This window comes from Phalacrocorax carbo, chromosome 4 (assembly GCF_963921805.1).
Source record: "Phalacrocorax carbo chromosome 4, bPhaCar2.1, whole genome shotgun sequence".
Taxonomy (NCBI): Eukaryota; Metazoa; Chordata; class Aves; order Suliformes; family Phalacrocoracidae; genus Phalacrocorax; species Phalacrocorax carbo.
In genome coordinates, this window is record NC_087516.1 from 14181367 (window position 1) to 14194467 (window position 13101).

At 42.8% G+C, this 13101-nt stretch overlaps 1 protein-coding gene across 2 annotated transcripts in view; it reads left to right on the forward strand.

Annotated features, from left to right (window-relative positions):
* Nucleotides 1–13101, forward strand: part of CRMP1 (collapsin response mediator protein 1) — a 50885-nt gene that overhangs the window by 28399 nt on the left and 9385 nt on the right. For both annotated transcript variants that reach the window (XM_064449120.1, XM_064449119.1), the window contains exons 5-9: nucleotides 556–617; nucleotides 2275–2355; nucleotides 5619–5687; nucleotides 7710–7830; nucleotides 8940–9096. In XM_064449120.1, the coding sequence (XP_064305190.1) occupies nucleotides 556–617; nucleotides 2275–2355; nucleotides 5619–5687; nucleotides 7710–7830; nucleotides 8940–9096 (490 nt within the window). The remainder of the gene's footprint in view (nucleotides 1–555; nucleotides 618–2274; nucleotides 2356–5618; nucleotides 5688–7709; nucleotides 7831–8939; nucleotides 9097–13101) is intronic.

Consider the following 13101-nt stretch of genomic DNA (forward strand, 5'->3'; position numbering starts at 1 on the left):
AGCTAAGCTGGGTGCTTTGGGCAGTAGGGTCAAGAAAAAGCGAGTTTGTGTGCAAATTTAGATACACAGGTCCTACAGCTTCTCAGCACTTTGGGGAAACTTAACTAGAAGTTTATCTATTAAAAAGCACAGTTTTAGGTCAAGCTGAAACGTTTTCATGATTAGCTAAAGAAAGCTAAAAAGAAAACCAGTGATTCACAGAACATTATACAAGTTTTTTTAAACTTTACAAACTTTACATGCTTTCTTTAGTCACTATCACTTGTCTGTGATTTGGCTACAAGCAATCTCATTTGCGGTGGTGGCTGAGTTGCTTCAGGACTGAACACAGGCCATGCACAGAGCCCAACAAATTCCCCCAGAGAAGAGGGGATTCAGGCTTCTAGTCCTAGCAGCTGTAATGCAGCTATGGAGCCATGCTTTATTTCTGGCAATCACTCGTGAAAAGCCTAGTCCAGAACATATTGTGTGGCTTATTTTTCCTGAAGTTTTTGTTCAAATACAATTTAATAATCCACTTACATGGCAACACCTTTGAATTTTGTCTTGGAACAGGTGTGAACTCTTTTCAAGTCTACATGGCCTACAAAGATCTCTACCAAATGTCCGACAGCCAGGTATTGTTCTGAATGCTTTTCGTTGCTGTATTATGTCCTCTCTCCTATGATCTCCCTCAGCACTTGAGGAGGGGCTAAGGTTGAATCCCAGAGAAACATTCCCACTCACCCGAATGGGACTGGGGGAAATGTGCAGCGGAGTTGTTCCCTCTGGAGGGTCAGTGCTGAGCAGTGTTGAACACCTGCATGTGTTCCTTCAAGTCTATGACATTCACCTGCTGCAAGGATTATCTGGTGTCTCCCAACATTGCAACCACTCAGCACTGCTCAGGATTTTGCCATGCACTTTATTTTGCTGTTACCTTTCAAGAACTCTAGGTCAGAGAGGGAAGAAAAGGCGAAGACTTCAAGGCAGCGGCAGTTTTGAGATTTCAAGAGTTTCTCGGTTTCTCCAAACAGCTAAATGGAGTTGCTCTTTGGGGGAGGCAGTCCTTTCTCACTAGGGCTGGAGATAACAATGAGCTTGTTTGTCCAGAGCTCATTACAGATTCCAGGCTCTTCAGCTTTCCCATTCATAAGTATCAGGTCATTGTAAATGGACAATGGCATCTGTTAGTAATAATGTTTGCTTATTCAGTTGAGAAAAATGTTTCTTTCTTACTTATTCCCAGAGCTATAGCTCTCGGTCTCTTAAATAAGTGTTGTTACACCTCCAGTCCATGTGGTTTTAATTGGAATTTTAGACATAATAATATATAAATATTCTCTGAGAGGCAGCACCTGTTAAGTTCAACTCCCTGTTGGAATCGCCAAGAGAAATACACGAAAATGTATCAGACTAATGCCTGTTACCTTGTTTAAACATGCATGTTGCAAGCTGTGTATTCCAACCCATTCAATGCTAGCTGAACTGCCCAGTGCAAAAATGGGCACTGAAGAAACTGAGTATTCAGTATTTGATTTGTGTTTGAAAACTGGGCTCCCATGTTACTGAAGTCTGTTTAAACAGGGAAACACATTAGCTGAATACCTTTTGGACAGGGAACCAAAATATCAGTAGATCTGTGCTCAGAAATTCTCAGTAAAACAATAGAATCAATGGTTTCCCTTCGGTATGGATGGGTTTTGAATGTTGGAAAGCAATAAAAAAAGGATGCTCTAGAGAAAATCTTACAACTTTTAATTGCAGAATTAAAGATGTTGGTGAAAGCTTGACACTCTCTGCTCTAAGAAGATGGTGCAGAATACCTGCACTTCAGAAGAGAGGTGTTTTGGCTGTACTAAAAGTGTCTGCGGTCCATTGATTATTCCCATTCCATGGGAATAATTCCATTTTACATTTGCTAAAACTACGGAAGAGAGACTACTCAGTTAACTTAGACCTGCGTGGGAGGGCAGGAAGAGGTACAAGGGGCTGGAGGAGGCACTATGTCCGAGGGAGATATAACCCTGCTCGGGACTGTTGACCCTGTCTTGGTGCAGAAGGGCAGAGGTTCGTCCTGGGGCTGGCTGGTGTGTAAGGGGGTGGGTAACTGAACACCTAGCAGTGAAGCTCTGGCTCTGTGTAGAAAGTGGAGAGTGGAAAAGGGAGATAATTTGCTATTTGCCTAGAATATTACCAGCATAGAAAGAGCAAAACTGAGATGAACAGAGGTCTGAGTGTTAAGTAATGTGTTTTCCTTATTCAGCAGTGTTTCCTTCTTTGTACTACCTGCAGCTTTATGAAGCCTTTACCTTTCTAAAAAGTCTTGGGGCTGTTATCCTGGTCCATGCTGAAAATGGAGACTTGATAGCTCAGGTGAGTGAACTGTCATTTTTTATTCACTTTGTGAGAAGATAGACACAAGAGAGAAGTAAAACCCTTCAGTCAGAATATGGGAGGAAAAAAGGAACTACCTTCCAAGTGCCTTAACTGGGCCTGATGCCCTACACACCACTGGTGTAACCCCTGGGATGAGAGGGTGGAGGCCCTTCTGTGTGCTTTGGCAGAGCATCTGTGAGGTAGAGAAGTGATCCAGACAGCATCTTACCTTGGCAGCAGATGAAGAATGGGTGAGGGAGGCAGAAGGAAGCAAGAAGATCTTTTCTGAGTCCATCAGAAACAAGTGAAGCACAGTAACCTAAAGCCTTACTCAGAGTTTATGGGGACAAAAATTGGAGCTGGGAAGTTTTATAATAATGTCTCTTATGCAGCTATCAACATAAGCAGCATAGTGCATCTAGAGTGTGTGGTAAAGCTCTCAGACCTATTTATTTTTGAGAATATTTTTATAAATCTCTATAGTTTGAAAATAGCTAATCATCTAAACATTTTAAAAATGTGTATTAAAGTGTGAGTCATGCTCTTTGAAGATGCCTGTCAGAACCAGGAAACTGGGCTCAAATTCAGTTTGTTCCATTAAAAAGTTTTGGATCCCCAGTGCACTCTTTGCAGGTCAGGTCCCCTGTGTAGGTACTGTCCTCACACTGGAGCGTGCCGTAGCTCTGATCTGTGCAACAGAGGTATCCCAAGGACAGCAATCGATAGTAAACCTCCTGCTGGTCTTTCCATAACGCAGAATGGGTGGGTTTGGACGGGTATTGTTATGACTGCATACATCTGTGGCAGATTAATCTTTTAAGGCTGTTGCAGAGATGTCTCCGTCGTCTGATCCCATGTACGTGTGTAGAGCCTCTCTGAGGTCCGTGAGGCTCCAAGTGAGCTGACTGATTTTATCTGCTGAGCTCTTTAGCTGCTGGTTTATCTGCTAAGGACTAGGCTGCAGAGCTGACAGGGAAACTGCAATAGCTCAAAACAAGTTGTCTTTGAGATCTGGACTAGAGAAGCCACCTTGTCTCGTGGTTAAGGGAGAACCTCAGGTGAACGTTTGAGTGGTGGGGCAATGTGTAAGGGCTGTTGCCCACATGGGTATGTTTTGTTGTTTTTCCTTTAGTGGGATTCTGTCCTTTATCTGCCTGGTAGGAATTTACCACCTTTGAGAGCCATCTCTCCCTTTTCCCTTCAAGTTTGGCCAAAATAACCCCTGGACTCAAAAGTTACTAGCAAGGATTCAACAGGCACATAAACTGCAGTTGTGTCCGTTCCCCACTGAAACCGTGTGAAAACCCTCATTTGGACTCAAGAGGGAAAAAAAGTGGATTCCCCATGAAGATTAGCATGATTTAAAACTACCAAACTATATAATTTATAGTTATAATACAATCTAAAATATCCAGTAGAATGAAAATAATTAAGAAGTAACATAGTAAGTCAGTATTCCAGAAGGAATGGCAAAATGAAACAAATCAAATGGCACCTATGATGACTTGATATGTTCCCCATTCAGATCAAGGTGCCCTTGTGGAATTGCATTTCTTATAGAAATCTGTTTCAGTTATATTTTTCTTTGATCAGCTTTAATATACAGCCATGGAATATGAACATATAGGACAGAAAAATTATTAGGAAAAGAGGAAGTAGTAAAGAAATGTAAATTATGTTATACATCAACGTATTCCTTCGCCATTGCTGTGTCTCATAAAACTAGTCTTTCCTTATGCTTTTATTCAGAAGGATTATTTGGATAGTGAAAAGAAAGCTGCCTGCAGGGAGGTTTTGCAGGACTATCCTGTGTGAAAATCTGAATTTGATCTTATCAAACAAATATTCTATCTTATTAGCACTATCAAATCCTCTTATGGTGGATAATTTTATCATATGATCTGATTTTATGACTTCCTTCAAGAGGCAAACCGTCCTTCTTTGTGTTCCGTTCTTTGCCATCTTGCTATTTTTTGTATGGAACAGTTGCAACTTTTTTTTTTGTTGTATTTTAATTATCTGAAGTCTTTGACTGGCACTGTTCAGAGCTGTCGCATTAATGATTTAGAACAGCTATTTGTAAGAATACCTGTGAAACATTATGATTTTCTGACCAAAATAATCTTAATTGCAGAGTCAGATTGATACATTCCTATTAATGCCTCTTCAGCCTTGATTGATTACAGCAAAGGCAAAAGTGTATGTGAATATTAACTTGCTCAGGTTTTGCTGGACTATGTTGGTAATACGTGAGCTTTTCACCCTCGGGGGCCTGGGATAAAATATTTATTAGATGACACAGTAAAGTATGTTCGGTAACTTCATCCTGGTCTCTAGGGGACATTAGTCTGTATCACGAAGTCATTAGATTTGTGGAACTTGGCTCATTAGAGACTCGTGAGGAGGGCAAGCCAGGGGCGGAGGTACATCAACAGCTCTGGCCCCGCTTCTGCTCTGCTGGCAGACCTGGACCAACCCCAGATCAGAAGTGGCTGACCACCATTTTCTACAAAAGGGGAAATTTATTCGAATACCACTGCTTGATCTTAAATTAAAAGATAGGTGAAGTTTTTTGTCTATTTCAAAAAAATAATGTCACTGCTGTGAAGCTTGATAGGTACAGATTTTTTCTGACAAATCCCCAATGGTCCTAAGATGGGCTTTTTGCTGTGGACACAGTCCCCTCACAACTGGAGGGCACTGTTTTGCTTTTGTGAAAACAAAATTTCAGTGATTCACTCTGTAGGAAAAAAGTGTTACAGAAAAGTGGACGCCAAAAGCAAGACTTTATTTGATGAAGTGTCAGCGATGCTGGAAGTTTAATGAAGGTAACAGTGCTTCATGGACTGCAGCCAGAGAGGAACTTGTGCACGTGAAGAAAGAATTGTGGGCTGGAAATATCCATAATTACTGTTTAGTATACTGTTCGAAACCTGTTCCCTGGGTTGATGTCTGGAGAGCAGAGGAGACTTCGGATGGTGCACCCCAAGGGCTTGAGGCACAAATGTGCTCTATTGCACTGCAGTGACAAATCTTCCTCTGAAATCTGTGCCGGCTGCATGGAGCAGATGCCAGAGTGGCATGGGACCAGCGTATAGCCGGTGTTTTCAGTCCTCCTTCCCCTGCAGCAGGCTTACACAGCTGCACTTACACAGACAAAAAAGGGGCAGTCAGACAATATGGCTGTTAATCCGCCAGAGGATGCCTGGTGCAAGGGCCTCACCTCGAGCGGCTGTCAGCATTTATCTCTTATGTTGCAGGAACAAAAACGTATCCTGGAGATGGGAATCACCGGACCCGAGGGACATGCCCTGAGCAGGCCTGAGGAGGTAAGAGACTTCACTCATTTTGTCGTTCATGGAAATATTTTGTTAAGCATGTAGTATTGGAGCTTGGGTTCTGCATGTGCAGATGGATGGGTGCGTGGGGAAAGGCAACAGTCTGCTTCTCCTTCAGCCTCTTCTAGTATTATTCAAAGCCTTGAAAAGTCCAGGTCGCCTTCAGCCTGTTTGTTTGCCTGAAATGCCCTTTGCTGCTGCAGCAGGTGCATTCCCTCAGTCCTTGTACACTCAGGAGTCTCAGCTCCTGCTGCCCCAGGCATGGTCATGCATGTATTTTTGAATGTGACCCTTGTGATTTAATTCATGTTGATGAAAAAATGGGCTTATCAGGGTAAAAATCAGCAGTGCAGCTTGTGGGTTAGGCTTTGGAGTAATTGCATTTGTTAAAACAGTTTGGCTGAAAACCTTTTATAAGATGTCTATGTATATACCATGAATATGCATACGCCCACATATAAATCTACATTTATGCCGGCAGATACACTTGTTGTAGAAATGCAGGCTGTAGAAATGCAAATATGTGAGAATGGAAAGATGCTGCAAGGCAACTCAGTTTATGCAACTCTTATAATAGAAACCAGGCTCTGGCAAGGATCATCTTGGGCATCTGGAAAGGGTTTCTTTAATGAGAGGGAGAAGGTGGAGACATGTGGATGTCCCTTAATGTGCACAGTTCAGACCGTTAATGGGATGATGGAGGGTGGTAGTGGGAAGTGACTGCTTTTCTTGAAGACTAAAGAGACAAGGCCCTGGGGATTTGAGGCTAAACTTGAAGAGATTGTTGTGGTTTGCAGATCTTTATATAACCTCTCTCCAAGGCAAAAGGAATCAGCTTAATTGGTCACATTCTTCTATTGAACTGTTTATGTACTTTTTCATTTTGCTATTTAACTTGCACCTAAATTATTCTAAAAGAATGGAGCAATTTCCTTTTAATTAGAACAAGGGCCTAAGGAAAATCTGCATTTGCAGTTTCCAGAAAGGAATATTGTATCTTTCTGACTGCGCATCTGACCACCTCAGCCCCAGCACGAGGTAGAGAGGTCCTGCCTCCTTCCCTGGTCTTCTGCGGGTGTGTTTGGGGCTTCCAAAGCAAATGTGATAAAAGTCCTAGGAAAACCTGAAACAACAGTCTGATCTAAGAAAAAATATTTTACAAAACTGTGACGAATGAAGCCATGTGGGTTTGGAAGAGCTAAATTGCTCAACTTTTCTAGCACAACTCTTGGAGAGAAATTTCTGTACCATTGTGTCAGTATTTTCAGTCACACTGGAGTTTTAGGTATTACAATGCTGATACTGTGAGTCCATCTGGGAAGGAGGTATAAAAATGAATGAGTGGGGAAAGGAGTCTCCAGAGCCCCTGGGAAACACTGCTTCTCTGTCTGAAGATGGCTGCTTCATGTGCCTGCATCCCAGATGGCTCCCTGGGAGGAGATTGCCTTTATGCTCGCTGACAGAGGGGACTTACTGGGCGATGCTTCAAAGCCTTTTATGGATTATGAGCTAAATTGAGTCCATAGTGCTGAAGTTGCTGTTTGAGAATACTTTACATTCACTGTCATCTTATCCTTGTGTAAAGATGGCCTAGGGTGAGCTGCCAGAGAGAGCTCAGAGATTGTCTCTGAGCTGGGGCAATGTTTCCTTGCTTCATTCTCCTTCCAAATGCAGGGTAGAAGTCTGAAGCAGGAAGGTGGGAAGGAGGTAAGGAGAAGCCCCCTAAGTTGCTTGCATGTGACCTTTCCTGGGGTGCAGGGACCCAGGGAGCTGTATTTGTGCCAGGGCAGCTGTGCCCTGTTAGGAAGTACAGCCTGGCTGTGGTTACTACTAGACGTGAAGTGTCTGAGGTTGAGTTATCTCCCTGTTTCCCAGCACTGCGTCTCTCTTATGAAAAAGCAGAACCAACTCCTGAAGAGTTGTTGCTAAACAGGGAGAAATATGGCTCAGTCCTCTAGTTCATTTTTTTCAGTCTGCTTTTGCATTTACCTTTTTCATCCTTGTTTTCCTCAGCTTGAAGCAGAAGCAGTTTTCCGTGCCATCACCATTGCCAGTCGAATAAACTGCCCAGTGTACATCACCAAGGTGATGAGCAAGAGTGCCGCTGATATCATCGCACTGGCCAGAAAGAAAGGTGAGAGATTTCCTTTACTCCCCCAAACTCTTTTTTTTTTTTGTTGTTGAATAGAAGCTTGGTGGAAAAACCTGTACATGTTGACGCAAATCACAAGACATAGGGAGAGGTTACTGAAGAATGGTAATACCGTCACAGACGCTAAATATTTATGGCTGGGAGAGATGAAGAGAAATCCTTCTACATTTTTCATTTGAGAACCAATCCTCACAAACTGTACCCTAGAAGACTGTGTTGTAACTCTTCTTTATCCTGTCTTCCCTTTTACCTTTCCTCTAGACTGTTCATGGGAGGGAGATACATTCTTCCTAACAGGGTCTAGCGCATCCTCTGTGCCTTTTGGGGGATATCTCAGGGTATTGCCCTCCGAGGGGTGGGTTGGACAGTGAATGTGCTGTTAGAGACGCCTGGTGCTTGCTCCTGGCCTTGCTGCTGGAAGCTGACCCTGTCAGATGTGTACTGGGGATGTCTGTGGGCTGACACTGCTTGCTGGGGCCGCGGAGGGATCCAGATTACAAAACATCCAAAAGGGACTTGTGACCTGGGGGCAGCCGCTTTTGAAGCTGCATTTGCAAGTCAGGACTGTTCTCCTGGTTGGTGCTACAACCACTGTTCTACTGGCTGGTGTGAGCAATATGGAAAAGCCAAAGAGCAAAATGTTGTCTTGATACTTGTATTCTTGAGACTTGGAGTACGGTGCTGGGGACCGTACGCTGCTATCTGCTGGTGCTGTGCCCAACCTGGGAGTAGTAAAAAGGCATCTGTCTGCTGGAGCCCATCCTCCACCTAAATGCACTCTGAAGCAGAGCAACGTAGAGAACATGGCTGTGATTAAAACAGTACGAATTAAAACCAGATCTGAACTGTCTCCTCCTGGATTAGAAAGGGAGCTTTTTAAATATGCTGATCAAAAGCATGCGTAGTGCAGAGAGAGCCTCTGATTAATTTTTTATCATACAGACAAAGCCAGGGCTGCTTAATTTTCTGGGAGCTAAGCTGGCCATGGTAGCAATGCGTGAATTATACATGGCTGCATGCAGCAAGCAGTATAATGTGCTGAAGAGAGAGTGGATTGTAATCAGTTCCTGTATATCTTTGCTTTCCCCAAGGTCCCCTTGTTTTTGGAGAGCCAATCACTGCCAGCTTGGGGACAGATGGGACACATTACTGGAGCAAAAACTGGGCCAAAGCTGCAGCTTTTGTGACCTCGCCACCTCTAAGCCCTGATCCTACCACTCCAGATCACTTAAATTCGCTCTTAGCATGGTAAGACCTTCATTTTTTTTTACAGGCTGATGGTCAGGCAAGTGCAAAAACCACATGGGATGAAGCATCTAGGGATAAGCTCAGTTTCCTTTAGACCAGTCTCATACACAAAACAGCAGAGAAAGGACTGTGGAAAAGCAGGGATGGTTATATCCCTGTGTTTAGGCTGTCAGTCAGGTGAGCAGGCATGGACTCTCCAGCTCCTGGTTAGCATGTTAGAGAGGTAACTGCTGGTTATTCAGGAATTATTTCTTTTTCTTTGTGCTTTTCAAGTGATTCCTAGTTGTATGGCTAGATAGTCTTTAGCCCAGGCCTTCAAACTGGCTTTCTCCCTCATTTTCTGTTTGCTCCAGCCAAATTGTTAATATACGATTGGATTCATCCTCACTGTCCAGCACAAACAACAGCCTTGTGGATAAACCCCCATCTGTGTAAACGGACTCAGTTTTAAACCCGTGCTCGTATCTTGCAAGCACAGCTCCTGGAATCAGGGTTGTCCCTGAATGCAGGAAATGTAGGAATCTAGGAATGTAGGAAACTTTCCTGGTGCAATTTTTGCCAAAGCTGGTGCAGGGCTCTAAGCTGTGAGCACTTTTGAGAATTAGGCTGTCCTAAACTATATTCTAAGTGTTTTTAACAGTGGTTTTAACTCCTGTGTATCTCAAACTTCTGACTTGGTAGTTTGCCTTCCTCTGGGATGGACCAAAGTCGTGTAAGTTTGCTTGTGTTTAGCTTTGCAGCCTTATCCTTTTAGCTTGCCTTGTGTCTTTATAGGTTCCAGGGTCCTCAAGCTGGAATCCAGCCAAGATAAGTGGTACATATAGCGAAGGTATGTCAGGCAGGAGAAAGAAGCCAGAGTGGATTACAAAGGAGACTGTCAGGGACTCAGGGGCGTAAGCTGGTGACTGGAGGCCATCACTTGATGGAATAGGGGTACAAGCTGACTGTCTTCAGGTTGGCAGGGAGAGGGTTATCACTAGAGAGGTGAAAGGAGTGTGGACAGCAGAACGAGAAGTGTCTTTCTCATATAGAAAAGAAGACATCAGCAATGCCATGCCAGCAACCCAGACTGTAAATGCATCCCTGAAATATTTCCTTCCTGTAGCCAGGTCGTCTTTAGCTTATCAAAAGACCATCTGCTTTGAAATGATATGGAAATTCACAGCTGAAGTCCCACCAGGACAGATTGCTAGTGCTGGAGTGAGGAGCTCAACTTACCATTCAAAACCTTATTTAACGCCACATGGTGGCACTCATCTCACCTGCTGCCTGCCCTTTCTACAGTTTCCAGTGCTCTAGACAGAGCAGTAGAATTTGAATCCTAAAAGTGACCCATTGGTCTTCAGAAAACATTTCCCCCTGAGGTTAGCTTTCCACATGACTACCTGGCAGGCTGTATGGCAGGCAGTGCCGGTGTGGCAGGTATACATATACGGCTCCTGCCTGTGTAATTCAGGCTTGGGCAGAGCTGCCCGTTAGGTGGATGGGCACTACGTGTGAAGGGAAGCTGCCATCAATCAGTGCTGCTGCTGCAGTGTGCGCATCTCTCCTTGCACGTGGTGGGTCAGGCGGTGCAGTCCGCCAAACCCAGGTTTTAACTCAGCTGCCCTAACGAAGCTGCATTCACAGCACTATCAATGCACGCACAGTTGAGCTCTGAGTTACATGTGTTTCTGGTAAGAATATGCAGGAATTTGTTCTGTTGTGATGGCCTGGTGGCAGAAATGGTTTTCCATAATTGAGCTTTCTGTTCCTTAAAACAAGGAAGAAAAATGACTTTTCTGGTCTGATCTGGCACTATGAGCACTTCTATAAATAGTGAAGCTCATTGTGTTAGGGTAAGGCTTTTACCCAGAACATGTGAATGTGTATCAAAAGGTTTGGCTCTTTACTCTCTCAGACATGGCCGTATGTTTCTTAGTAGAGAGTCCCAAAATAATAGTATGTGGGTCAAAACAGATTAGCTAAAATAGCAAGAGAATTTTTAGAACTGGAATCCAAATAATGACTTTTTTTAACACTAACATCAGAAAGACAAACTGAGGAGTCGCAGAAGTTTTCATTATCCTCCAAGCATGCAAAAATGGCCTTTTTTTCCTAGTGGCTTAAAGTCCTAGATCTTAAATGACAGCAGCTTAGCCTGCTTTCAGTGTTAATACTTTAAATCTATACTGTGAAACTAAAAAAAGAACTGATATTTTATCAGTCTGATATGCATTTGTGGGGAATTTTGTGCAAGGGTGATGGTAAAGACAGTATTTCACTTTCCTGTGGCACTGTTCATCAGGAGACCAATATTTACATTCATTAAAAAATCTGTACAACATTCTTCCTCTGCAAGTACGTATCATACTGCTTGTGCTCTTTTCACAGAAAATATTGATTTTTCACTTTGGAAAGTTGAATATGTAAAAATCCAGCATGGCTCATGGGGTTTACAGATTGGATTGGCCTTATGAGGTTTGGTTCTTGTGTCATCTATGGGCCGTGCACCTGAGGTAGCTTTCGTCTTCCATGGTGTAATGCTGTGTTATTATTGCTGCTGTGATATGCCATCTGTTCTGAACTAGAGATGTAAGATCTTGGCGCTTCATGGAAGATGTAATCTGCTGTGAAAGCGTTTTTTACGGTGAAGAATAAGATGATAAGGTATTGATGTGGCATTTAAAGATACACCTATGTCTGCTGTTAATTCCTACCTCTCCTTCTTTTGGAGATGTTTTCCGTGGTGATCCCTTCTTGTCTGTCAGTTTTTTAGCTGATCTGATGCTCACCCCCCCCATTTGACAGTAGAGTATATCTAGACAGTAGGAGTTAACCAGGAGGCATTGGGTGGCTCTTGAGCTCATGCTTCAGCTGCAGAAGTCTTATATTGACTAGACTGGGGAGTGCAGTGCATGTCATTAAATGTCAGAGGAAAGGGAAAACAGAGTTCAGAGGAAGCAACTCCATTTTATCTTTCAGGTGTAGGAATTAATAGCATGGTGTAAGAAGTGCAACATAACCTCAGGGAAATGGGCAGCGATACAGGGCCTGGCTATGACATTCATGTTTTCATGGTTGTATTCATCAGAGGGCAGGAAAGGGAGAGAGGGTGAGCCACAAGAAGCTTAGCTGACAGAAAAGCAACAAAAAGGGAGAAATGGCATTGCAGCCTTCTGACTTTATTGTTCTGTTAGAATAAATGAATGTTTAACTGATGGATTTGGTTTAATCCTATGGAGTAAAGCCAGGCAGTCATTAATAATCTGCTAAACATTAATAATAGTTAAAACATAGCTGCCTTTTCACTATTAAATACAAGGGTTTGCTTAAATACATTGCTTTGCTAAAAAATGGATGGGTGGATGGATGTGAGCATAGTGGAGAACCAGAAAAGAGGCCAAAGGTTCTTCTTTGACTATCAGCAATCATTAGGGCTGGCAGCCCAGAAAATTGCATTAGAATTACTGGTGTGTGACACTTTTTTCCTCTGCACATGGCTATTTGTTAGCTTGCTGGAATCTAAATTTGTGGACCAGAATCATTCAGATGTTTCAGAGCTGGAACTTACATAATCTGTTAAAGAAAAAGATGACAGGCTTTTGGGGACATCGTCCTTCTGGAACAATAGAAGAGAAGTCGTAGTGGGTTTTAATGTGCTTGACTCCTGTAAGCTTAACCAAGACCTAAAAATATCACCTATTTTCTGTGGATATTGAAGAACCTATCTTCATTTTTGTCTTTCTATTTTTGCAAGATTCTGCATATTGGTTATGTTCTTTCTTCTTATTCCCAAGAGCAGCTGTGATCCAGTTCTCCTCTCTGCAAAATATTTTCTCTAGGCTGAAAAAATTACTTCTTAAATAAAAGAATTATTATTTGGTAGCTCTTTTTGTATTTTACTCCATGCCTTTTTCTGTGTAAGACTTTTAAGGTAGATAAATCCAGAGCACATATTTGACTTGCACTATGCCTTTCTTTGTTTAATTAGAAGGCTACCTGGTAAAAAGCTTTCCTTCCTTT